The sequence below is a fragment of the Podarcis bocagei genome, assembly GCF_964188305.1.
Source record: "Podarcis bocagei genome assembly, chromosome: 16".
Taxonomy (NCBI): Eukaryota; Metazoa; Chordata; class Lepidosauria; order Squamata; family Lacertidae; genus Podarcis; species Podarcis bocagei.
Genome location: NC_138142.1, coordinates 26187784 through 26214286, shown reverse-complemented (window position 1 = coordinate 26214286; position 26503 = coordinate 26187784). Strand labels below are relative to the sequence as shown.

General features: G+C 46.7%; 2 protein-coding genes across 3 annotated transcripts in view; one reads left to right on the top strand and one right to left on the bottom strand.

The window, feature by feature from the left end:
* Window positions 1-165: 165 nt before the first annotated feature.
* TTC24 (tetratricopeptide repeat domain 24) lies at window positions 166-20136 on the top strand. Of its 2 annotated transcripts, none has more exons than XM_081175538.1 (12): window positions 166-315; window positions 1556-2361; window positions 6686-6901; window positions 8330-8458; window positions 10916-11037; window positions 12765-12884; window positions 13632-13735; window positions 14959-15107; window positions 16183-16324; window positions 16804-16883; window positions 17806-17857; window positions 19063-20136. In XM_081175538.1, the coding sequence occupies exons 2-12, from the start codon at window positions 1590-1592 to the stop codon at window positions 19166-19168; spliced, it is 1992 nt and encodes a 663-aa protein (XP_081031664.1). In that variant the 5' UTR covers window positions 166-315; window positions 1556-1589; the 3' UTR covers window positions 19169-20136. The 2 variants fall into 2 exon arrangements, with proteins under 2 accessions (XP_081031664.1, XP_081031663.1); XM_081175537.1 differs by lacking the exon at window positions 166-315 and adding an exon at window positions 656-1120.
* Window positions 20137-21853: 1717 nt separating this feature from the next.
* LOC308576324 (arylacetamide deacetylase-like 4) overlaps window positions 21854-26503 on the bottom strand; it is a 135376-nt gene continuing 130726 nt past the window's right edge. The window contains exon 5 of the mRNA XM_081175575.1: window positions 21854-21876. Within this exon, the coding sequence (XP_081031701.1) occupies window positions 21869-21876 (8 nt within the window). The 3' untranslated portion in view covers window positions 21854-21868. The remainder of the gene's footprint in view (window positions 21877-26503) is intronic.

The window sequence follows — 26503 nt, the reverse complement described above, 5'->3', positions numbered from 1 at the left end:
TGTGGGCACATTGCTGTACAGTTCCTCCCCCTGGGACTCCAAAACACAAACACCTGACCTCAGTCGCGCACCTGGGGGTACCAAGGCAGAGCACCCCCCACACACACACAGAAAGGGGGAGCGGATGCTGTCGATAAAAGCCAGTAATAGGCTGCCACCAGTGCTTTCTGCTTACACAGCCTGAGACAAGAGAGCTCAGGCTGCACCCTGGAAGTCCCCAAGACCCCAAAATGTAAGAGCTAAAGTAGCATTCCCTGCATCCGGGTCCTCAAACAAAAGAAGCCAAATCATACAGCAGGAGATGTGACCAAAGAGGTATAATAATAATAATAATAATAATAATAATAATAATAATAATAATAATAATAATTTATTTGTACCCCACCCATCAAACCAGGTTGCCCCAGCCACTCTGGGTGAATTCCAACAGGGCTGCCTTCAGATGTCTTCTTAAGGTCTAAGACACTGGTTTTAGAACCAAGGCTTAATCCAAATAAACACGCCAAAATGAATAGGTAGATTCCCCCTCCCCCGGGGGTCTGGCCAATTCTCTGTTTACACTTGCATGCTTCTGCCAGGCACATAAGTCTGTGCACCTCATAAGAATGTACCTGTGTCTTTAAAAAGCAACAGGAGACTGGCTGCATGCAAATACCATCACAGATAACCTAGGGAAGAGAGAGAGAGAGAGATGTGGGTCCTCAGTTGTTAGAGCTGGTTGTCATGGAGAGAGTCAGCATGTCTCAGGCATACTGAAAAGAAACTTGAATCCTCGCAAGCCATCATGGGAAGGAGGGAGGGAGGCCAGAGTTTGCTCTGCAGGGACTGGGAGATTGGCATGGTGACAATTTCTTACATTTTCCTACAAAAGGCCTCCATCAAATTGCACGTCTGAAAGCTATATATGTACATGACCTTGAAAAACGTTTGTTGTACTCTACGAAGAAAGCATGGGCATAAAAAAAGTATTTTAAATAAGAAACCCTTGAAAATTTCACCAAATGAACTTTCCTGCGTGATGCTGACATTTGACAGCATTTGCAAAAGTGATCTGTAGCTCCACAAATCCTACCCGAGATCGTCAGCGTTCACTAGAAAAATATTACTGACTTTCATCTCGGTGAGTCATAGACCTTTATTATTATTGTAGGCATGTGTTTAAATAAATTAGTTACCAACTCTTCTTCTTCTTCTTCTTCTTCTTCTTCTTCTTCTTCTTCTTCTTCTTCTTCTTCTTGCACAGGGGCTCCTGTTTCTTTCTTTCACGGCTGCAAAACAGGAATAAATTCAACAGCTGAAGCCAACACTCACCCAATTTCCTCTTGTTATCTCTCCTCTCCCTTCTTCCCAATTGCTTTCTCACATCAAGTTATCCCTACAATTTGTTTTTGCATCCATCCAGGTCTCCGGAAGATGCTATGCACCCTCTCTCTCTCTTTTTAAACCTCCTGAGCTGATTTTGAAACATGTGGTGTATTGCATGAAACGATGACAAGGTTTCCGCTTTACTGGATGTTCTCCATGTGATGCTCTTCCTTGCTCCTGTTTCCCCTAGAAATGGACTCCCACCAGCTGAGCAGCAACCACTGATGGCTCTGGAGGAATCCTCTGTACTGGAGGCACAGCTCAGCCCAGAAGAATGCGGACGGCAGGGCTCTAAGGTGCCCAACAAGAAAAAGAAGAAATGGAAAGGAAAGGCAGAGGCAGAGGCACCCGGGGAACCTGAGAAGGAAGGCGAGGTGCCCTTGAGGAAAGAAGCCAAGATTGAAGATCTCACCAAAGCTGGCCACCAGGCCCTGCAGCTTGGTGCTGTTGGAGAGGCCTTATCATGCTTCAAGAAGGCCTTTGCCCTCTCCTTGGAAACCTCAAGTGCCCAGGCCCGGAAGGTGTGCGCTTTCAACCTGGGTGCAGCCTACGTGGAAGCCGGGAAGCCGGAGAAGGGCCTGGAGTTCCTCCTCAAATCCCACTCTGAGGAAGGGGAAGCCGGGGAGCATCTCGGGGACCTTTTCTTCAACGTTGGGGCAGCCCACGAAGGCCTGCGGGATTTCCCCAAGGCCTTGGAGTCTTTCCGCAAGGCCCAGGATCACTACCACTCGGTCCAGGCCGGCAGCGAGGCCAGCACCTACATGAAGATGGGCTACTGCTACCTGGGCATGGAAGACCCTTCGCGGGCCGCCCAGTGCTTCCAGGAAGCCGGCCGGGCCTACGTGGAAGTCGAGAGCCTAGAAGCTGCCGCAGTGGCCCTCAGCAAAGCCAGCAACTATATGCTTCAGAGCGGAGAGTATGGCGCCAGCGACATTGTCAAGGTGTTGAACGAGTGCCGCTTGCTGTGTGAGCGTCTCTCAAACAAAGCTCTGCTGGGTATGTCTTAAGGGACCCTGAAAGGAAGAGTTTGGGTCAGCTACATGATGCCTGTGTACCATAGGCAAAAATGTTCCTCTTTTAACCAGTCTTGTGGCTGATTGACATCCAATGCCCTTTTAAAATTTGTTGGGGAGTGGGGGATTATTGGGTGGTGGTTGTTGTTTTTATTATGTATTTTATGTTTTTATATTGTGATTTGCGCTTGTATTGTAACTGCACTGGGACCTGCTGCTAAAGGCTGGTATACAAATTTAATAATAATAATAATAATAATAATAATAATAATAATAATAATAATAGGGTTGCATTTGCCTGGCCTCTTCCAGGTGGTGAGTCAAGGTTTTGAATAATAATAATAATAATAATAATAATAATAATAATAATAATAATAATAATAATTTATTATTTATACCCCACCCATCTGGCTGGGTTTCCCCAGCCACTCTGGGCGGCTTCCACAGAAACCAAAAAACACTAAAATATCATACATTAAAAGCTTCCCTGAATAGGGCCGCCTTAAGATGTCTTCTGAATGTCAGGTAGTTGTCCATCGCCTTGACATCCGATGGGAGGGCATTCCACAGGGCGGGCGCCACCACCGAAAAGGCCCTCTGCCTGGTTCCCTGTAGCTTCGCTTCTCGCAATGAGGGAACCGCCAGAAGGCCTTCGGCGCTGGACCTCAGTGTCCGGGCAGAACGATGGGGGTGGAGACGCTCCTTCAGGTATACTGGGCCGAAGCCGTTTAGGGCTTTAAAGGTCAACACCAGCACTTTGAATTGTGCTCGGAAACGTACTGGGAGCCAATGTAGGTCTTTCAAGACCGGTGTTATGTGGTCTCGGCGGCCACCCCCAGTCACCAGTCTAGCTGCCGCATTCTGGATTAGCTGTAGTTTCCGAGTCACCTTCAAAGGTAGCCCCACGTAGAGCGCATTGCAGTAGTCCAAGCGGGAGATAACTAGAGCATGCACCACTCTGGCCAGACAGTCCGCGGGCAGGTAGGGTCTCAGCCTGCGTACCAGGTGGAGTTGGTAGACAGCTGCCCTGGATACAGAATTGACCTGCGCCTCCATGGACAGCTGTGAGTCCAAAATGACTCCCAGGCTACGCACCTGGTCCTTCAGGGGCACAGTTACCCTATTCAGGACCAGGGAGTCCTCCACACCAGCCCGCCCCCTGTCCCCCAAAAACAGTACTTCTGTCTTGTCAGGATTCAACTTCAATCCATTAGCCGCCATCCATCCTCCAACCGCCTCCAGGCACTCACACAGGACCTTCACCGCCTTCACTGGTTCTGATTTGAAAGAAAGGTAGAGCTGGGTATCATCTGCATATTGATGGACACCCAGTCCAAACCCCCTGATGATCTCTCCCAGCGGCTTCATATAGATGTTAAAAAGCATGGGGGAGAGGACGGAACCCTGAGGCACCCCACAAGTGAGGGCCCAAGGGTCTGAACACTCATCCCCCACCACCACTTTCTGAACACGGCCCAGGAGGAAGGAGCGAAACCACTGTATAACAGTGCCCCCAGCTCCTAACCCCTCTAGACGGTCCAGAAGGATGTTATGGTCAATTGTATCAAAGGCCGCTGAGAGATCCAGCAGAACTAGGAAACAACTCTCACCTTTGTCCCTAGCTCGCCGGAGATCATCAACCAGTGCGACCAAGACAGTTTCAGTCCCATGATGGGGCCTGAACCCTGATTGGAAGGGATCCAAATGGTCCGCATCCTCCAGGCGTGCCTGGAGTTGTTCAGCAACCACACGCTCAATCACCTTGCCCAAGAATGGAAGATTTGAGACTGGGCGATAGTTGGCCATACTGGCCGGGTCTAAAGATGTTTTTTTAAGAAGCGGTTTAATGACCGCCTCTTTCAGCGGATCTGGGAATGTTCCCTCACAGAGGGAAGCATTCACCACCCGGCAGAGCCCATCGCCCAGCCCTTCCCGGCTTGCTTTTATTAGCCAGGATGGGCAAGGATCAAGGAGACAGGTGGTTGGTTTCACGCGTCCAAGCAGCCTGTCCACATCCTCGGGGGTAACGGATTGAAATTGATTCCATGCAACTTGACCAGACAGGGCTCTAGCACTCTCCCGCCCCAGCCCTGCTCCCACGGTGGTGTCTAGCTCCTTCCGAATATGAGTGATTTTATCTGCAAAAAACTTTGCAAAATCGTTGCAGGAGATCTTGGGGTCTTTACAAGGCCCCGGTGGTAAAGGTGGTTCCGTTAAATTGCGGACCACCTGAAAGAGTCTCCTGCTACTATTTTCTGCAGATGCAATAGAGGCGGTGAAGAAAGTCTTCTTTGCCGTCGCTATCGCCACTTGGTAGGCTCGACGTTGAGCTCTAACCTGTGTCCGGTCAGATTCGGAGTGAGTTTTCTGCCACCGACGCTCTAGCCGTCTCAGCGATTGTTTCATCGCCCTCAGCTCCGAAGAAAACCACGGGGCTGTCCGGGCTCCATGCAATCGGAGAGGGCGCTTCGGAGCCACACAGTCGATAGCCCTGGTTAACTCCGCATTCCAGCGGGCCACCAGGGAATCAGCTGAAAGGCCATCAACATGGGACAAAGCATCCCCTACCACTCTCTGGAAACCATTTGGATCCATTAAGTGGCGGGGGCGGACCATCCAAATTGGTCCCACCTCCCTGCAGAGGGGAAGGGTCGCGGAGAAGTCCAGTTGCACCAGGAAGTGATCTGACCATGGCACTTCTTTGGTTTCACTTTTACTTAGTGTCAGATCACCCACGTCACTAGAGGTGAATACCAGGTCTAAGGCATGTCCATGACTATGAGTTGGGCCCAACTTATTCAGGGACAGCCCCATGGAGGCCATGCTTTCCACGAAGTCCCGAGCGGCCCCTTGTAAGGTCGTGTCGGCATGGATGTTAAAATCCCCTAGGACAACCAAACTAGGTGTCTCCAGGAGAACATCCGCCACGACCTGAAGCAGCTCGGACAGGGAATCCTTGGTGCAGCGGGGAGGTCGGTACACCAAAAGGAATCCTGTACTGCCCCTATTGCCCAACTTCCAGAACATGCACTCAGAAAACTGGGTCTTCCCAGTAGGACGCCTGATGCAAACTAATGACTTCCTAAAAATCACTGCAACCCCCCCTCCCCGCCCACATGACCTGGGTTGCTGTGCGTAAGAGAAACCTGGTGGGCAAGCGGCAGCAAGGACAGGCCCATCTGCCTCATTCAACCAGGTCTCTGTCACACAAGCCAGGTCAAATCCTCCATCCACAATCAGGTCGTGGATGGCAGTGGTTTTATTCATCATTGACCTGGCATTACACAGCAACACCTTCAGGTTATATGGGTTTCCCCTGTTGATTCCAGTATCCATCTGGTCAAGGCCAGACCCGGAGGCAGGGATAGTCTTCAAACAACGACTAAACCTGCCTCCTCGGTAATGACATGGTCTGGTCTTAGCGTAACTCCGCCTCCTGCCCATGATCACCGAGATCGGATGTCCCAGTGCTCCCCCCCCCCCGTGGAACTTGTCCCAGCCATCGTGTTGGCTGGGGCCTCACTCCCAGGCAGCCCTGATCCCGCCCCTTAAAAACAAAACACAAACTATACAGAACCAATAAAACAACAGAAAACAAAAACAGAACAATTATACTAAAATTAATCCCCAACCAAATATCCATTACACCCACCCACCCCCAACAAGAGAAAAAAGGAAAAAAAGAAATACAAATTTAAATTGCCATACACTCTTGTGTGTGTGTAATGACTATGCATGCAGATTACAAGCTCCAGAACGGCAGGAGCTGGCAGAAGGTATAGACCTTCTGGATGGTCTGCCTTCCTCCACTCCCTCTCTACCAATTAACCTGCATCTCCAAGGTCAGCCTCTGTGACCTCACCAGGAACCTCCCCTAGGTCTCAGGTTTGGGCCCTGAGATATCAGGGGCTGAGATGCTCCTGACCTGGCAACCTTAATGTATTACCTAGGAATCAGGTGAGGTGGGAAGAGGCCCACCCATTTGTCTCTATGACAACATGTCTTTGGACATGTAAATCATGACACTTAACTGACCAGCAAGGGCCATTACCTTAACAAAGGAATTAGTTGGACCTGTTCACCAGATTCCCTCTTACACATTCTGCCCTCACAGGTACAGGATCACTTTTTGAAAGGGAACCATTGGCATCATTCAGATGGAACCCCTGAAACCTATAAAACTATTTTAATGTTGAATTGATTCATATATTTATCAATGTATGCTGTTTTTCCTCTCTCTCTCTCTCTCTCTCTCTCTCTCTCTCTCTCTCTCTCTCTCTCTCTCTCTCCTGCTCTCCCCACCCCAGGAAAACTCTATAATGACATTGGGCTCTGCTTCTCCCAGCTCAAGATCTTCTCCTTAGCAGCGGAAAGCTTTGAGAGAGCTCTTCCACTCTGCCAAAACGATGCTGACGGCCGGTGTGAAGAAGCAGTCGTCCTTCAGAACCTTGGGGCTGCCCATAACACCCTTGGGAACTTCCGGAAGGCTCTGGGGTTTCACCGGAGGGCCGCCTCACTACACAGTAAGTTGCTGTAGAGGACACCAAACTGGCCCAGGTCACTTGTCCAAACGCCCAGATGGGGTCTGACAAGAAGCACACAAAGTGATGTAGAAAACAAGAGACAAAAAGGGGTACAGTGGTGAAATCTGAGATAAAGTAACACTTAATATTTTTTAAAGAGCCTTGTAATCAGTAAAGATTTATTGCACCATGAACTTTGGGCATCAAATGCATGGAATGCTATCCTCAGTGGGGAGATCTGTTTACTGAAAGCAACAAAACAGCACTACATAAACAAGGAGCCTCTGAATTCTAGAAGGACATGAGCCAGCCTTAACCTCTTGGGCAAGTAGGGAGTGAATAAAAGATAGCATAAGTAAAAAGAAGAAAAATATATCTGTTCACCAGCCTTTGCCAACCTGGTGCCCACCAGATGTTTCTGTCTACAACTCCTATCAGCCCTAGCCAGCATGGCCATTTTGGACTACAACTCCCATTAGCCCAGTCAGCATGACCTTGCTGACTGCAGCTTATGGGAGTTGTAGTCCAAAACATATGGAGAGCACCAGGTTGGTGAGCGCTGTCCCCTCATATTTGCAGCATTATTCTTTTTCAAGTTGATCTCCTCCTCACTACTGCTGTTGTTTTCCCAGTTGTCTGTTTTAGATTGTAAGCTCCTTTGAAGCAGGGACTCGTTGATTTTTGCCAACAAAGCTCTTTAAGGCCCCATGTACACTGGTGGAACTTAATATGATGGTGATGTCAGAAAACTGGGCAGTTCTTTTGAAAACAAAAATGGCTGTGCCTCAAAATTCAGTCCCTGTTCAACAATCCTTTTACTAGCTGCCTAACTACACATTGGGACGCGGGTGGCGCTGTGGGTTAAATCACAGAGCCTAGGACTTGTCGATCAGAAAGTCGGTGGTTCAGATCCCCGCAACGGGGTGAGCTCCTGTTGCTTGGTCCCAGCTCCTGCCAACCTAGCAATTCGAAAGCACGTCAAAGTGCAAGTAGATAAATAGGTACCGCTCCGGCGGGAAGGTAAATGGCATTTCCGTGCAGTGCTCTGGTTCGCCAGAAGCAGCTTAGTCATGCTGGCCACATGACCAGCTGTACGCCAGCTCCCTCGGCCAATAAAGTGAGATGAGTGCCGCAACCCCAGAGTCGGTCACGACTGGACCTAATGGTCAGGGGTCCCTTTACCCTTTTTAATTACACATCTTGGATTGAACATTATCACCTCCTGTGTATTTTACAACAGAGTGACAGGCAAAAACCCACCAGGTGAAGCTTTTTCCTGGCCCAGATGTCAAGTGAAAGGGAACACTTTGCTCCCCCTCCCCAATCTCTCTGTGTGAGGCACAAGAGTGGGGCCTGTGAAAAAAAAAATTGTTCAGCAATAGGTGGAACGCTTCATGGAACCCACAATTTGTGGATATTTTTGTGCAGGTGCCCTGGGAAACAGGAGAGCTCAGGGACAGTGTTTTGGCAACTTAGCCTATGCGCTGAGCCAATTGGATGACCACGAAGCTGCTGGGGAACACTATCTTCATGCGCTCCAAGCCTTCAAGGACTCAGGTGAGAAATGAGGTGTGGAGACGGGAAAGATGGAAGAGAGATCCAGGGAAAGTGTTTTCCCACCCTGCATCACCAAGGCCAAAGGGGGTTGTAACTGTTTTGTAAAAAGCAGTGAAGGCAGGTCCAAACTCATGTATTATTATTAGATTTATCACCACCCTACAACAGCAAATCCCAGGGCAGGTTACAACAATTTACAATTCAGAATGAAAAACAATTAAAACATAATATATTCAGAAAAATAGGGAGCACCCTGAAGACACACATCTCAGGTGTCAAAGGCCAGCCTAAAGAGGCCAGATAGTGAAGAGGTGAGACGCAACTCTGTGGAGAGTTCCACAATTTAGAGGCCGTGGCAGAGAAGGCCTCTTCCAGCAGCCACCCCCTAAACCTATCAGGGTGATGGAACTATTAAGAGGACCCTCTCTGTTGCTCTTAATACCTGGGAGGGTCTGTAGGGAAGGAGGCGGTCCTTCGGATATTTGGTGCCTAAGTCATTTAGGGCTTTGATTAGTAATGCGAGCACCCTGAATTGGGTCCAGCAAAGAACTGGCAGCCAGTAACAAGTGCCTCTGTCCATGGGGCACTTCCTTTCACTTTTGTGTTTCTGTTCACCTTACCTAAGGCCAACCTAAAGGGCCAAAGCCCCTAGGCTGCATTCTTCCTGGAAGTAGCTGGGGGAGCTGTTGACAGGGAATCTGGCTTCTGATAGTTTCTTAAACTTAAGATACATGTCGTGACTGGCAGCAGAACTCTGGTTAGGAACACAATACATCAGAGGAGTAACTATATATATTACACTTTTGCCGTCCCACTGTGGCATTTGATAACCATGTGTTCACTTACTGTCATTCAAGTTTGAATGGTTTTCATGTTCCGTTGCCCTTCACATTGTTCAGCAATTTGCAATGGGTTTTTTTATATATATAAAAAATCCTCATGAAAATTCACCAGCATTTTGGTGCAAATTTCTCTTAATAAACACCTATGTGCAGTATTGACATATGCTATTTCCCCCCCCCCCCGCAATCTTGCATTTGTGCGTGGTATTTTCACAAATATCCCAATTTTTATGCTTTCCCTTAAAACGTGGATTCTTTTGGAACCAATTGTTTAGCAGGAGAGCTGCATCACAAAATTCAGATAAGGAAGAATTTCAAAGGCTAGCTGTGTTTCGGTTTGCATGCTGTTTTGGAAAATGATAATTTGCTTTAAATGTGAACTGACTCTCATTTCTCCCCCAACCCTACAGACAACAGAACAAGTGGCTGTGTGGCCATTATCCCAGCCAACCCATTAGCAGCTGAGCTCCAGAACTTAGACATGTAACTGCTGTGACTAGCTGCCTATTTGTTACTGAGCCAGGTTTATGGTCCTTGCATTCATTTACAAAGCCCTAAACCTCTTAGGTCCAGAATACCTCAGGGACCGCTTTAACCCTGATGTCCCAGCTCATTCATTGAAGTAATCTGCAGGAGTGCCGTTTGTAATTCCCTGAGTTGGCAAGGCTCATTTGACGGCAACAGGAACCTGAGCCTTTTGTGTCATCGGTCCACCCCTGTGGAGTACTCTTCTGATAGAGATTCAGCCAGGGATCAACCATGACAAATACAACAGGAAATGAGAACAGAAGATATGGAACTGGGTGCAAACTGATGAATACATAATAAGTAAAGAACTATAGGATCACAGAAGAGAGTCTCTTGTGGACAAAGATGGAAAGACTTATTATTGTTAAATATGGAGGAATGGTTGTTGAAGTTATTGGAGACAAAGCTGGTATGTTTGGTTAGATAAAAGCTATTGCTGACATTTAAAAAGAAATAGATAGATAGATAGATAGATAGATAGATAGATAGATAGATAGATAGAACCCCTTTTGGACTTCTTGTGTAAAAAGGAAAATGAATTGATCTGTTTACGTTGGAAGATTGTGGAAATATTGCCTAACAGAAAGTACATCAGTTCAGTGTCATTCTAGAGTGAATATTTTGAATAATTTATTTTATGTAACTGACAAGCAGAAAATCAGAAGTCCTTTTTTATTTTTCTTCTCTTTTCTGTTTTCCCTTTCCCTTTTGTCCCCCCCTTTGCTTTTCTCTTGTTCCCTCTCTGTTTTTGTTTTTATTTAGATTAGTTCCCCCCCACCTTATTGTATTCTGAAAAAGCTTTAATAAAATCTTGTTGTTTTTTAAAAATAGAGATTCAGACAGCACCTTCAGTATCAACTTTTAAACATCTGCTGAAAACTCTTCTATGCCACTGGATCTGTGCAGGCAATTAAGAGTTCATTCTTCCACAATAGTCTATTTCTGCTTTGATATTTTTTACAAAGAGCAGTATCAAAATATTTTTTATAAGTAAAACAAAATGAATAATAGGGGGCTCATTTGTCTGTTCTTCAGACTGAACCCTGCTCTGCTTCTCTCCAACCCCTTCTCTTCCTTTTCTGCACAGATGACCTTCCAGGCCAATGGCAAGCTTACGAAGGGCTTGGGGCATCACACGCTCACCTGAGGGACCCTGGCAAAGCCATTTTGTATTACAAAGAGGCACTTACCTTGCTCTCTAAATGCCAGGTAAGGCTTGTTGCAGTAGCTGGTTCTGTGTTTAAAATTCAGCCTGTATTTTGATTATACAAAATGAACCTGTTGCTGACATGCTGTTTAATGGACTTGATCAATGTGGATTCAGAATTTAGGAATTTGGACTAACTGATGGCATTTCCAGACTGTCGCTCTTTTTTGGGTGGGATTCAGTCACATACTGGCAAATTCAGGTTGCGCAATTATGGTTGGCTATTTTTCAGATTTAATTACATAATTGATTTATATCCCCTGCTTGCTCCTGAAGGAGTGCAGGGCGGTGGACAGAGCAATTATTAAAAATAAAAAAGGTAAAGGACCCCTGACAGTTAAGTCCAGTCACAAACGACTCTGGGGTTGCGGCACTCATCTCGCTTTACAGGCTGAGGGAGCCGACGTTTGTCCGCTCTGCAGACAGTTTTTCCGGGTCATGTGGCCAGCATGACTAAGCTGCTTCTGGCACAACGGAACATCGAAACCAGAGCAGCACATGGAATCACCGTTTACCTTCCCACCGAAGTGGTACCTGTTTATTTACTTGCACTTTTTGGGGTGATTTCTGCTTGGTTGGCAGGAGCTGGAACCGAACAACGGGAGCTCACCCCATCGTGGGGATTTGAACCGCCAACCTTCTGATTGGCAAGCCCGAGAGGCTCAGTGGTTTAGACCACAGTGCCACCCGCAGCATCACAAAATAAAATCTAAAAACAGTTTTAAAACATTCTAAAAACAGTTAAAAACATTGTCTCACTCCATGGCCTCAGGGGGCCAGGAATGGTGTCTTTCAGCTGCCAAATGCCTAGGTGAACAGGAATATTTCTAAATTTCTCCTGAAATTTAACAGTGAGGAAGACAAGATGCACCTCACCAGGGAAGGCATTCCATAAATGAGGAACCACTATGGAAAGGGCTCTGTCACAGGTCAGTGCCAGCCAAACAGTCCTTAGTGGCAGTGCCTCCAACAAGACCATGTGGGACATGGGATGTCATGCACAACAAACTTGCTTCCCCAGAAGATCAGACTTGTAGTGATGAGGAAAGTGTTGGGGAAATTGGCTGGAAAGTGTGCGACAGCACTTGCGTTGATGCAATTTCTTGTAACCTCTACACAAAGAAAATCAGGAGAAATGATACACAGATCATCTGGAAGTGTCCTATGTCTGTTGCAAATTTGCCTGAGGTGAACAATGGTTGTTGCCTGTTATTGCCCTCATTTCAAAGATCAGTAGATGTGAGACCCAGATCCTTGAGGTGGTATTTGCTTCTAACAACAAGCAGTTATAAACTTGTAAGCTTTCACCCCTTTTAGAGAAAACCATGCCTTTTCATCTTAGAAACCTGAAAAGAACAACCAGTGAACCTACACCAAGGCTCCATAGCTCTAATACACTGGCTAGTTTGTTGATTAACTAAAGAAAATTGTGAATCCGCACTAACTTCACTGAACCTATTACATACAGTGGTACCTCGGGTTACATATGCTTCAGGTTACATACGCTTCAGGTTACACACTCCGCTAACCCAGAAATAGTGCTTCAGGTTAAGAACTTTGCTTCAGGATAAGAAAAGAAATCGGGCTTTGGCGGCGCAGCGGCAGCAGGAGGCCCCATTAGCTAAAGTGGTGCTTCAGGTTAAGAACAGTTTCAGGTTAAGAACGGACCTCTGGAACGAATTAAGTACTTAACCTGAGGTACCACTGTATATCTTTTCTTTAATGCCAGGATGTCTCAGGAACAGCCCAGGAGCGAATTGTGAACAAACTTACAGATGCCCTCCAGAACAAACTGTCTATGAACAGCAATTTCTTCCATGGTGGGGGGATTCTTCAGTCTGCTTCCATGGTGAGTTCCCTGCCTGCCGCCTTGTGCCATTTTGTTGGCATTAAACATGTGAGCCCCTGCCCTACCTACCATTGGACAAGCATTTGCAATGTCACGGAATGTTCACAAACATTAATTACTGATGAGGAAAGGTTGTTGTTGTTATTTATTATTATTATTATTATTATTATTATTATTATTATTATTATTATTATTATTATTATTATATACCCCATCCCTCTGGCTGGGTTTCCCCAACCACTCTGGGCAGCTTACAGCATGCTCAAAAACATAATATAAACATCAAGCATGATGAGAGAACCATGTCGGTTCTTTGAGGCAAGTTAAAAAAAATTGGGGGGGGGGAAGGATCACATGGGACCCAGATACAGACTGAAGTCTCCCACATGTTTATAGCAGTCCACATCTGTTTTAACAGCTGTGCTAGAATCTTCTAACATGTTACACAGAGGGAGAACAGCCAGGTAAGAAGAAAATAACAGCGCAAAACTATACTTCTGCTGTTTCACTTCCTCCTAGTGAGAAAAATAATTGAAACTTGTTGAAGTATTTTTTTTTAAGTCAGGGGGTTGGGCTAAATCAGCTTCCTCCCAGCCTGGTGCCCTCCAAAGATGCTGGACTCTGACTACCATCTGGGTTGACCAGCATGGGATGATGTCTAAAACATCTGGAGGGTATGAAGTTAGGGAAGCCAGGGCCAGATTATCCATGAGGACCCTGGCTATGACCGTTTCTCTCTCTGCTCAGAAACAGCTTCCTACATCACAGACCTCAAGCCAGGTTCGATTTGCTCTGTTGCCGCATCGTAAGAATGAGAGCCTCCCTCCCACACTGTGCCGCGCCAGCGAATCGTAAGTAAGGGAAAGGTGCATGTTATGGTGCCTCTGTCCAAGTTCTCGTCTCCTTACTGTCTCTCTCTCCCTGGACTGATTTCCAGAGATGAGAGAGGATATAAATTATTGAAATAATAAGTGGATTGAATAACTTGGCAAAAATTACAAGATAATAGGACCAGATTTATGATTTATGGAGAACAGCCCACGAGGTAGCAGTACTGAAGAGGGGAAAGAAACAGACACTTTCTATGCCACTAGGTGGCCATTTTTTACACATATTAACATGTCCAGAATGGAGAACGCCATGGGCTTATTCACACATCCATTTGCCCCACCAGTACTGCCCTGGGAACGCCATGGTTTAGCACTGAATTGAGTTTTCCGCAGACTGCCGTTGGTTCCAATTTAGTGCCAAAGAGCAGGTTGTCTGGGGGGAAGTGGCGGGGCAAAGTCTGTCTGAGTTGAGGGGGGAGTGGCACTGCTTTGCGGTGGTTCCAGTACTCCTTGGAGAGACATTTCCAGAGGAAGCTGCTTGGGGACGGTTCTTTGGCCCCATGGAGCCTTTGGTGTGGTGTTCCTCAGGGTTTGATTTTATTCCATGTGTTCTTGTTTCCATTATGTATTTTGCGTTTTCATCTGGTATTTTTATGTTGCGAACCACCCTGAGATCTACGGGTGAAGGGCAGTACACAAATTTAATAAATTAAAATAAATTAATTAAAAAGTGATTGTCCCATGCCTAGAAAGCACAGGACAAGTGGGAGTGTGGGCGAGTCTCATGCCATTTGCTTCAGTACTTCCTGATAGCTTTCCCTTTGTTAAAACTACGTTCCTTTAGGTGACATAGGCTAGGATGATATGATGTTCAAGCTCCCTGTTGAAGGGAAAACAATAATAGGCAGTAAATGAGCATGACTGAAGATCTTACAATAGAGTATGGACAAGAATACTTTCCTGGTTTCTGGCAAGAGAAGGGAGGATGTTTAACATTTTCTCGTTGCATTGTGTTTATCTTTTTCATTTAATGTATATTATCTCAAAGTCAATTAAAAATACATTCCAAATATTTTATTAGAAATAACACATGAACACTGTTTGGTCACTGCTGATCTTTAAGAAATCCTGAGCTTACAACCCCCAGATTAAAAGAAGATGGTCACACACAGGCACCATCACAGGCTCAGAATGAACATCTGTATTGTCTGAATATCACACCTCTGTTTCGTGACTCTTTGCAGCTCTGTCACACAACAATGCCACCAGGCGCAGCCCATAGAAGAGCAGTCTGCACTGGCCCCATGGAACCAGAGATCTTCTCAGTGGGGGGAAATGGTAGTCCCTCATAGCAGCCATCTGAAACCACAGCAGGCTGCCCATGGAGCATCAGGTAACCCCCTTTCTACTTCTGGTCCTGCAGTCTTCCCTGCATGGTGCAATTTTTCCCCCCTGGTACAGAGATGGAGACATCAGGCCAAACCATGCTTATGAATAAGAAACCATGACTTGCTATGTAAGGCTTGCCAACCAAGGTTTGTGCCAACCGTGGTTTGGTGTGATGCAGATCCACACCACACAATCTAAAGCACATCAGATGCACATTTAAAGCACACAACCTCCCTCAAATAATCATGGGAAATGTCCTTTGTTAAGGGTGCTGGGAACCGTAGCTCTGTGAAGGGCAAACTACAGTTCCCAGGGCTCTTTGGGGGACATCACATGCTTTAAATGTACATTGGATGTGCTTTAAATGTATAGTGTAGATCTGCCTGGGACTGACAGACTTATAGTTTTGGGTTTTCCTCAACCTGCAGAGGTAACTGCAGCTCGAGATGGTTATGCTGAGCAGCTCTTAACCATGGTTGGCCTGTGGTGAATATGGAAGCTCAAACTGTGGTTAGTACAAACCTTGACTTAGTGTGATGTGTGAAGACAAGAACCAAATTTGGTGGTGAAATGTTGAACTTGCAGTTGAGGTGAAATAGGTAGATCACAGGTCATCAACCTTTTGAGGACAGTGGATTTTTGAGCAAGTGCTGTCACAAAATGTCTGCAGTGGTGGTGTGGCAAAACGCAAAATTACTGTCACATCTAAAAGAGCAGAAAGAGAGACAGCACCACAAAATGGTGTGGGTATGTCCCCCCCCATCAATGGGAAAAGGCACCCGCATTAGCTGTGCTACATGGGCTCACAGAGAGCAGCTCTTTGCACATACCCTCCATTCAGATCAAAGGGAGGTCCTGGCTTCCAATGAAATGAGGGTATGTTTAAAGGGAGCTTGTTCAACATGGGATAGTCTGAGTCAATGCAAACAGGAACTGAGCAGGAAGAGAAAACAGTCCTTCATGCATTGTGTTTTGAGGGGGTATTTACTGAGACCTTTCATGGGCACCATAACATTGGTGATGCATCTGCAGCTTTGCCTCTCAACCACTTTGCCTCTCAACGCTTTATCTTCCTGTAGTGTTGGTTGCTGCAACACATGGAGACAGGATCTCCACTCCTGGAATTCCGAACGGACGTGCCATGTTTGTCAGCAGTAGCACTGAAGACACCAAGCAGCCCATGGGGACTTCTGCCTATCGCAACCAGACACAGGCTAACAGGTCAGCTCAGAAGCAATAGCTGCTCCCCAAAAGGTGCTGGCACTGGGTATATCTGCACATGCCCTTAATTTCAAAAAAGGAAGGTGTTCAAAACATCTTTTCCTTTAATAGTTTAGAACATTTATTTACCTTTTTTGCAATAAATAAATAGCAACAAATTCCCTTACTCTTCATCTGATCTGCCATCACCCTGCCTCTGCACCAAACCATGGCTGAGTGTTAAGTCATACTCAGAGTAGACCCATTGAGCTCAATGGACAAGTTAGTTGGACCCATCAATTTTCATTGAGTCTGCTCTGAGTAAGTGGAGTCAACCCAAGGCAAGAATGATTTGGGGAAGGAGAAGGCCTGTTTTCCATGAGCATTTCCACCCACATTCTCCCTTCCAAATGTTGTGCGTTTGTAAAATTTAAAAAAACAGAGGAGGAAACAGTGATTCTGGAAATCAGATCTCAGTGACATCCTTTATTCTTTTCTAGCAATCTCAATGCTTTTCTGCACCTGGATCCCTCCTGCCACAACTGCTTACAGAACAGGAAGTCCCACAATTCACAACTAAGTAAGTACAGTGGTGTCTGCAGGGCTCTTGCTCAGAAGGGGCAAAACCAGGGCTTTTTTTCAGACAGAACTCGCCGGAACTCAGTTCTGGCACCTCTCAGGTGGGTGCCATTGTCATTATAAGAGAACAAAGGGAGGTGTTCATGGTGAGATCTGGCACCTCTTTTGCTAAAAAAAATAGCACTGAGCAAAACCTTAACCAAATTTTGAAGGAAAGCCTTTCTTTCATCTGTCCTGAAGCTCAATCCAGATTAAGACCAAGCTACTGTTAGTGGGTGGTTCTGGGAGATGGCTTGCTTGGGTCAGAAACTGAGGAGGCCTGTTGCAGAAAAATCTTGCCTTCCCAAAGTGAATATTTCTAAGTAGGACAAACAGCATGGCCTGTCATGGCTTTCCCCTAATTCAAAGGTTCTGAGACCTTCTGTCCCTAGGGCTCACTTGAGAGAGGTCTGGAAATTACTGTAGACCACGAGTCACAAAATGGTGGTGGAGGTAGAGTTTGGCATAACCAGCTTGCAATTTACTAACATAGGCCATATTCACACCATACATTTAAAGCACTAGGATACCACTTTAAACAGCCATGGCTTCCCCTCAAATAATCCTGGGAGCTGTAGTTTGCTAAGGGTGGGGTTACCATCCATATCTGATATTCTCAGGGAACTCTGGGAATTGTAGCTCTGTGAGGGGGAATGTTGGCCTCCTAATAACTCTCAACACCCTCAACAAAGTACAGCTCCCAGAATTCTTTGCAGGAAGCCACAGCTGTTGAAATTGGCACCATAGTGCTTTAAACATATGGTTTGGAAATTGTTGGGAGTATTTGCCACAGTACTTTGGATGTGGCAAGGCCATTCCACAGTCCATTTGAGAAACACTGCCCTAAACTCTGGTTTATGCTGCTGTTTTTATGTCACACCCAGCAGGTCCCCACGAGTGTGAGTCTGGTCAACTGAGAGCAAGGGTCTTGGAGAGGTAGGTTGGTTCACACGATGTATAATAAGGATAATAATTTATTTATTTATACGCTACCCATCTGGCCGGGTTGCCCCAGCAACGCTGAGCGGCTTCCAACAAATTATAAGACCACAGTAAAAAACTTCCCTGTACAGGGCTGCCTTCAGGTGTCTTTTAAAAGTCAGATAGTTGTTTATTTCCTTGACATCTTATAGGAGGGCATTCCACAGTGTGGGCGCCACTACCAAGAAGTCCCTCTGCTTGGTTCCCTGTAATCTCACTTCTCACAATGAGGGAACCGCCAGAAGGCCCTCAGAGCTGGGCTTGAGTGTCTGGGCTGAATGATTGGGGTGGAGACACTTCTTTTCATGTACAGGGCGGAAGCTCAAGGCACTGTCCACCCAGTGACCCGCCTTACCAGCCAAACACATTTTGGCACCTAAGGCGAACCACAAAATGGTGCCTCCCCCCTCCCTCCCTCCGCCAGCCATGGAAGAAGGGGTGAGTGAAGCTCTACATCAGGAACAAAGGGGGAATAAAGATCTTCACTGGAAGCAAGGGTGGGAGGAGACCAGCAGTGGCTCCTATTTGCCATGATGCCACTGTGGCATAGCATGGGGGGGGGGTTGCCAAAGAGAAGGCAGATCCAGCCTCCAAGGAGTGCATTGCAGCAGTTGCTGCCACTGTGGCAGCAGCAGCGGGTGATGCATTCCTTGGAGGTCGGATCTGCTGCCTCTGTGGATCCTGTCCACAGAGGCGGCCACCTCACCTCAGTGGTGGACCTACATTTTCTGGGCCTCTTCACAATCAGCAACGACGTCTGCATAATCGCTCTTGTCTATTTCAATGGGGTTGTTTACAACCACCTTTACAATATTTGGGTTACTGACTCTCAAACTTTGGGATTGGTGAAATACATACCAATTTATTTATTTATGAATCAATTTGAGTCATGTGGCAAAAATTGGCTCTACCAAACCCATTTTTTAAAAAAGCAGCATGGATTGAAGTTGCACTGACTGGCAGCAGTGGCTGTCCAGGGTTTCAGGCAAGAGCCTCTCTTATCCTAGTTTTCCTGGAGATGACAAGGATTGAACTGGGACCTTCTGTATGCAAAGCAGAGACTCTACCACTGAGCTGTGGCCCTTCCCTTCCCTCGAGGACCCCTGCTGTGGTGGTCCACAGAGCAGTTTTGGAACTCGCTTCTTCTCTTTTCTTTCCAGGGCTGCACCAACTCCTGCCAGACCCTTTGCCAGCCAAAGTTTGGAGCCTCGCCGCCAGCAAGGATGGGGGAACAGGTTCAAGTCCATAATATGTGCTCTGATGTGACAGGTGTGTCTTGCTGCTGAATTGACTGTCCGGTGGGAGCTTTAGAAGGGTCTTGATGCTCTTCAGGTCCAAACCACCATTTGTAAACTGTGGCACACCGCTTTTTTGAGGAACACAAGTGCTCTTCCGGGCCTGGCCAAAGTGGGACCACCCAGTCCGGCATCCTGTTCTCAGCACTGGCTGGCCGAGTGCTTCTGGGAAGTTCACGCACAAGGCATGAAGGCCACCCCAGGATTAATTGGGTCCCTCAACATCATTGGTGCTCTGATAACACCAGTTTAGTCGCATTGGAAACTGCCTTGTTAGACCACAGATCCAACTGGCTCACTACTAGATATGTGCACAAAATTTCTTATAAAGTATTGTGTGTTTAATGAGATGATCAAAATTACATATCAGCACATCACAAACCCTCCAGAACTTGCATTACTGAATCTGTAATGCAACTGTGCTTCATGGATAAACCACTAATTGGATTTCTTTAAGGGGCCGCACCTATGGCTCTAGATAGACACATGATGGAAGAACTTGAAAGGGACAAGCGTGAGTGCTTGCTACAAGAGAGGATGGCATATTGCCCTTACAGAAAAAAACTGACTCACCAGTTTAGACCAGCAAGGGGAACAAAGCACAAAGTATGATTGCTATTGTGTGCCTTCCTAGAAGCAAGCGCACACTGGGTGAGATTCTGCGAGTGTTTGTGAACTTATGCCCTGGACCATATCATTTTCAAATCTTCTTTTTTTTGTAATAATACATCCTGCTACACTAGTGTCACTTCACACAAGTAATCTCCTTTCCATATACATGTATCTCATGTGCCCATAAGAAAATTGCATAAGCCCAAATTTGTTACCAAACACCTGGATGGAATGCATGTTACGAAACACACATCAAAGATGTCTGAAACAATTGGGTTGCTGCTAATATTGCCCAAGTATGGGCTATGGAGTAAATTAAATCTCTTACAGATGCCTCCATCTCTGTCTAAATGTGTGGCTTTGCAAAAGAGCAAAGAGCTCTGGTTGCTGTGTTTTGAAGAGTTGGAAAAACTGAAGTAAAGGAATAATGTTCAAACCAACCGGGGGGCTAGCACAATTCAAGTGCTTCAAATCCTCCACTAAGCTATGAAGCTCACTGGTTGTGATCTTTCAGGCCAGTCACTGCCTCTCAGCCTGGCCTACCTCACAGGGTGGTTGTGCAAATAGAGGTGGAGGGGAAAGAACCACGTACACCACCTTGAGCTCCCTGTAGAAAAGATGGGATATCCTTGTGATAACATACACACAATAGCACGCAATCAGAGCTTTCCAAACCGCGTGTCATGACATGTTAGTGTGTCGGCTGCAGTGTGTAGGTGTGTCACGTGAATGCCCTTCTCTCAGGGCCGGAAAGGGATGAGTTTAACCTCTGGTTTGCTAGTAAAACTGAATTACAGTACTGTGGCATGAAATGATGCATCCCTAAAAAGTGTGTCGCCAACATGAAAAGTTTGGAAAGCTCTGCACTAAACACACAAGGCACAACAAAGCAGGAAGTTCTCCTGCAGAAGCAGCTATCAATCCAATGGGAACTCAAGCAACAGCACTGCCCTGTGGGGCAAGGCTGACACACCCAACAAGACAGCCCCAGCCTGCCTTTCCCGAAATTAGAGTCCACATTGGGGTGAAGAGGGCAAAACAAGATTAAGAACAGAAGCAGAAATATTTTGTTATTGGGGGGTGGGAAAGAAAGCATGAAGCGCACAGCACAGGACACACCTGCAGACATTCTCCCTGTCCCATAAAGCTGGGTGACTGTTAAGGAGAAGGGGGATTGGTGCGGGGGGGGGGGAGGTAGCAGAGAAGAGGAGGGAGGGATGTTAGGGTGGAAGGAGAGAAAAACACAGAAGACACTTTGCGATTTCAGGGTTTCTTTACATCCCTCCTTATAGAATTAGGAGACTCTGAAAAAAGAGGGAGGTTATTGATGCTGATGGGGATTTTTTGGGGGGAGGGGTGTTACAAAAAAAAGCAGCAAAAACAGCAACACAGGAGAGGGCACATGCTTCCAGGCACACACACACCTTCCAGCTATTTTGCCATTTTCTTGCATTTCTCAATCCCTCTCTGTAAAACAAAGGAGCTATTAAGACAGGGAGTATTACTGAAGGTGGGGAATATTTTATATCCCCACCCTTGGGTTTCACTATAATCCCATCTAATGTTGGTGTAATTAACTGAGTTCTTATTACTCGGTTTATCTTATTGCACAGGAGATCCTGCCCTATTGCTAAATAATTAATATTAATAATACATTGTGGAGCGGCAGTTGGAAGGAGCCAACTTGATGACCCAGTTGGATGGCTTTAGAAGAGGATTAGGCAAATTCCTGGAGGAGGCTGTTCTCCCCCAACTATTGCAAGCTGCATGCCTCTGAACACCGGTTGCTAGCAATAACAAGTGGGAAGAGTTTTCTTGCATCCAGGTACTGCTTACAGGCATTTCAAGAGGCCTCTCCTTGGTCACTGTGAGAATAGGATGCTGGATGAGGTGGGCCAATGGCCTGTTCCAGCAGGGCTTTGCTTATGTACTAACAGATGTTTTTAGTAAATTATACTAGGTTAGATTTTGGATCCATGTTTTTATTTTTACTGTATGGCTGAAGAGCAGGGACTGAAGGGGAAGACTGTTGTTGGAAGACAAAGATTGTCATTCATTTCTATAAATCTTATAAGAACTGTGTTACATGCTGCAAACATTTATTTGTGCTTGGAAATTCAATTGCCCACCAACCAGCCATGGCCATTATTCCATGGAATCCATCTTGAACATGATACCATGTCACTCCATTGACCTCTGGTCACTTCTTTAACAACAGCCCATCGTCCCGGAGAACATAATACTTGCAGCTTAAAATGAAAGTACAGTGGTGCCTCGCAAGACGAAATTAATTCATTCCGCGAATTTTTTCGTCTAGCGAATTTTTCGTCTTGCGAAGCACGGTTTCCCATAGGAATGCATTTAAAATCAATTAATGCGTTCCTATGGTCAAAAAAAGTCCAAACAAAGCCAAATTTGGTACAACAAGAGTTTATTAAGTGCTCTTTAAAGTCACACATACTGTAAAGAGCATTTCAAAATTCAAACCCAGAATTTTTTTTTTAAAAACAGAATGGTCGCAGAAAATCATAAAAATGCAGGAAAAAAACCACAAGCTTCCAGATTCTTGCAAACCCCTCCCCAACTGTTCCCCCAGCCACCCAGCACACAGAAATTCAAATCCAGAATTTTTTTTTAAAAAAACAGCAGAGTGGCCCAATGGTCACAGAAAATCATAAAAATGCAGAAAAACACACACACAAGCTTCCAGATTCTTGCAAACCCCTTCCCAACACCAAGTCCTTGAATTCCAAACACCCCAACCCAAAACCCCCCCCAAAAAGTTTTAAAAGCTTAACTTACCAAATGGCTGCAAAAGAAGTTTTGGAAAAGCTTCAAAAATCACCAAAGTCTTTAAAAACCTCAAAAAAGGCTACTATGTACACTGCGTTCTATGAGTTGCTCCTCGAAGTCAAGTCGCAACTGTATTAACGGTGTTAAGAAAAAGGAAACAAACTTGCAAGACGTTTTCGTCTTGCGAAGCAAGCCCATAGGGAAATTCATCTTGCGAAGCAGCTCAAAAACGGAAAACCCTTTCGTCTAGCGAGTTTTCCGTCTTGCGAGGCATTCGTCTTGCGGGGCACCACTGTATCAGGGAGATAGATGTCCATCTGTCATTGATACATTCCGGGGGGGGGGATGCACTGGGACAACCAATCTCAGTGATCACTGGAGTTACGCTAAGACCAGATCATGTCAATACCAAGGAGGCAGGTTTAGTCGTTATTTGAGGACTATCCCTGCCTCCGGGTCTGGTCTTGTCCAGACGGATACTGGAATCAGCAAGGGATACCCACATGACATGAAGGTGCTGCTGTGCAATGCCAGGTCAATGATTCACAAGACCACTGCCATCCATGACTTGATTATGAATGGAGGACTTGACATGACATGTGTAACAGAGACTTGGTTGGATAAAGCAGATGGGCCTGTCCTTGCCACTGCTTGTCCACCAGGTTTCTCTTACACACAGCAACCCAGGCCTTGTGGGTGGGGGGGGGGTTGCAGTGATTTTTAGGAAGTCATTAGTTTGCACCAGCCATCCTATTGGAAAGACCCAGTTCTCTGAGTGCATGTTCTGGAAGTTGGGCAATAGGGGCAGTACAGGATTCCTTTTGGTGTACTGACCTCTCTGCTGCACCAAGGATTCCCTGCCCGAGCTGCAGGTCGTGGCAGATGTTCTTCTGGAGACACCTAGTTTGGTTGTCCTAGGGGATTTTAACATCCACGCCAACACGACCTTACAAGGGGCCGCTCGGGACTTCGTGGAAAGCATGGCCTCCATGGGGCTGTCCCTGAATAAGTCCCTGAATAAGTCTGGCCCAACTCATAGTTGCAGACATGCCTTAGACCTGGTGTTCACCTCTATGGATGTTGGTGATCTGACACTAAGTAAAAGTGAAACTAAAGAAGTGTCATGGTCAGATCACTTCCTGGTGCAACTGGACTTCTCCGCGACCCTTCCCCTCAGCAGGGAGGTGGGACCGATTCAGATGGTCCTCCCCCGCCACTTAATGGATCCAAATGGTTTCCAAAGAGTGGTAGGGGATGCTTTGTCCCATGTTGATGGCCTTTCAGTTGATTCCCTGGTGGCCCGCTGGAATGTGGAGTTAACTGAGGGCAATGAAACAATCGCTCAGACGGGTAGCGTGCCGGTGGCGGATAATTCATTCTGAAGCTGACCGGACACGAGTTAGAGCTCAATGTTGAGCCTACCAAGTGGCGATAGCGACGGCGAAGAAGACTTTCTTCACCACCTCTATTGCATGGAGAAAATAAACAGCAGTAAGAGACTATTTCAGGTGGTTCGCAATTTAGCAGAACCACCTGCTCCATCAGGGCCCATTACAGGCCACATGATCTCCTGCAATGATTTTGTTTTTTGTAGATAAAGTCACTCAGATTCGGGAAGAGGTAGACTCCACCGTGGGAGCAGGGCTGGGACGGGAGAGTGCTAGAACCCTGTCTATCAAGTTGCATGGGATCAATTCCAATCTGTTACCTCCGAAGATGTGGACAGGCTGCTTGGACGAGTGAGTCCTTGCCCATCCTGGCTTATAAAAGCTAGCCGGGAAGGGCTGGATGATAGGCTTTGCAGGGGGGTGGGGGTGAATGCTTCTCTCTGTGAGGGAGCCTTCCCAGATCTGCTGACAGAGGCGGTCATTAAACTGCTTCTTAAACAAACATCTCTAGACCCAGCCAATATGGCCAACTATCGCCCAGTCTCAAGTCTTCCATTCTTGGGCAAGGTGATTGAGTGAGTGGTTGCTAAACAACTCCAGGCATGCCTGCAAGGAGTGGACCATTTTGGATCCCTTCCATTCAGGATTCAGGCCTCATCATGGGACTGAAACTGCCTTGGTCACGCTGGTTGATGATCTCTGGCAGGCTAGGAAGAAAGGTGAGAGACGTTTCCTAGTTCTGCTGGATCTCTCAGCGGTTTTGATACCATCGACCATAACATCTTTCTGGACTGTCTAGAGGGGCTGGGAGCTGGGGGCACTGTTATACAGTGGTTTCGCTCCTTACTCCTGGGCCGTGTTCAGAAAGTGGTGGTGGGGGATGAGTGTTCAGACCCCTGGGCCCTCACTTGTGGGGTGCCTTAGGGTTCTGTCCTCTCCCCCATGCTTTTCAACATCTACATGCAGCCACTGGGAGAGATCATCAGGGTGTTTGGGTTGGGTGTTCATCAATATGCGGATGATATCCAGCTCTACCTCTCTTTCAAATCAGAACCAGTGAAGGTGGTGAAGGTCCTGTGTGAGTGTCTGGAGGTGGTTGGAGGATGGATGGCGGCTAACAGATTGAGGCTGAATCCTGACAAGACAGAAGTACTGTTTCTGGCGGACAGGAGGCGGGCAGGTGTGGAGGATGCCCTGGTCCTGAATGAGGTAATTGTGCCCCTGAAGGACCAGGTGTGCAGCCTGGGAGTCATTTTGGACTCACAGCTGTCCATGGAGGTGAAGGTCAATTCTGTGTCCAGGGCAGCTGTTTACCAGCTCCATCTGGTACACAGGCTGAGACCCTATCTGCCCGTGGACTGTATTGCCAGAGTGGTGCATGCTCTAGTTATATCTCGCTTGGATTACTGCAATGCTCTCTATGTGGGGCTACCTTTGAAGTGTTACCGGAAAAATCCGAGGGCTCCCTTGGACAAAAACAAAGACACCAACCAGGATAACTTGGAGCAAAACAGCAGCCTGTAGGCTTGGCCTTTATTGAACTGTTGCAACAGGGTGTTCCCCTCACTTGCAGGAGAGAGGAAAGACCCAGAAAGATGGTGTGCAAGACATCATGCATACATTACAGAAGGGGTTGACATCATGCATACATTACAGAAAGGAGGGGTTGAGGGAGGAGTTGTGGTGGTAACCTGAGTGTCCTGTCACCTGGCTTTCCCCCTCCCCATGAGTCACTTCCAGGAGACAAAGGGGAGTTGGCAGTTTCCTGCCCCCAGAGGGAAGATCTGATCATTGTCCTTTGTTTCAGTCCATGCTGAATCCACTCCCATATGCAAGTTCTTTGTGATCCTGATAGTCTTCTGTCTGGGATCATCAGGGTTGACATAGCAACTGGGCAGGGCTCCTGTGGATGTGCTGGGATGGTGAAGGGATTATGGCTGACCAGAACCAAGCCACCCCCCTTTGATAGTCCTTGTCATATGGAGTAAAATAAAAATGGAACAGTGCAAATCCGATGTATGGTTGATTTTTCTATGAATTTATAACAGAAATGTGGCGTATGTAATGTGTGAGTGTGAGTGTGTGTGAAGTTTGTACAAACAGAATGATTGGGGTGGGGTGGGGGGTTCCTGCTACAGAAGGTGACCCAGGAACTACAACTAATCCAGAATGCAGCAGCTAGACTGGTGACTGGGAGTGGCCGCCGAGACCAGATAACACCGGTTTTGAAAGATCTACATTGGTTCCCAGTACATTTCCGAGCACAATTCAAAGCGTTGGTGCTGACCTGTAAAGCCCTAAATGGCCTCGGCCCAGAATACCTGAAGGAACGTCTCCACCCCCATCGTTCTGCTGAGGTCCCGCACCAAGGGCCTTCTGGCAATACTCTCACTGCGAGAAGCCAAGTTACAGAGAACCAGGCAGAAGGCCTCCCACCAGATGTCAAATAGAATAACAACTACCAGACTTACAAGACATCTGAAGGCAGCCCTGTTTAGGGAAGCTTTTAATGT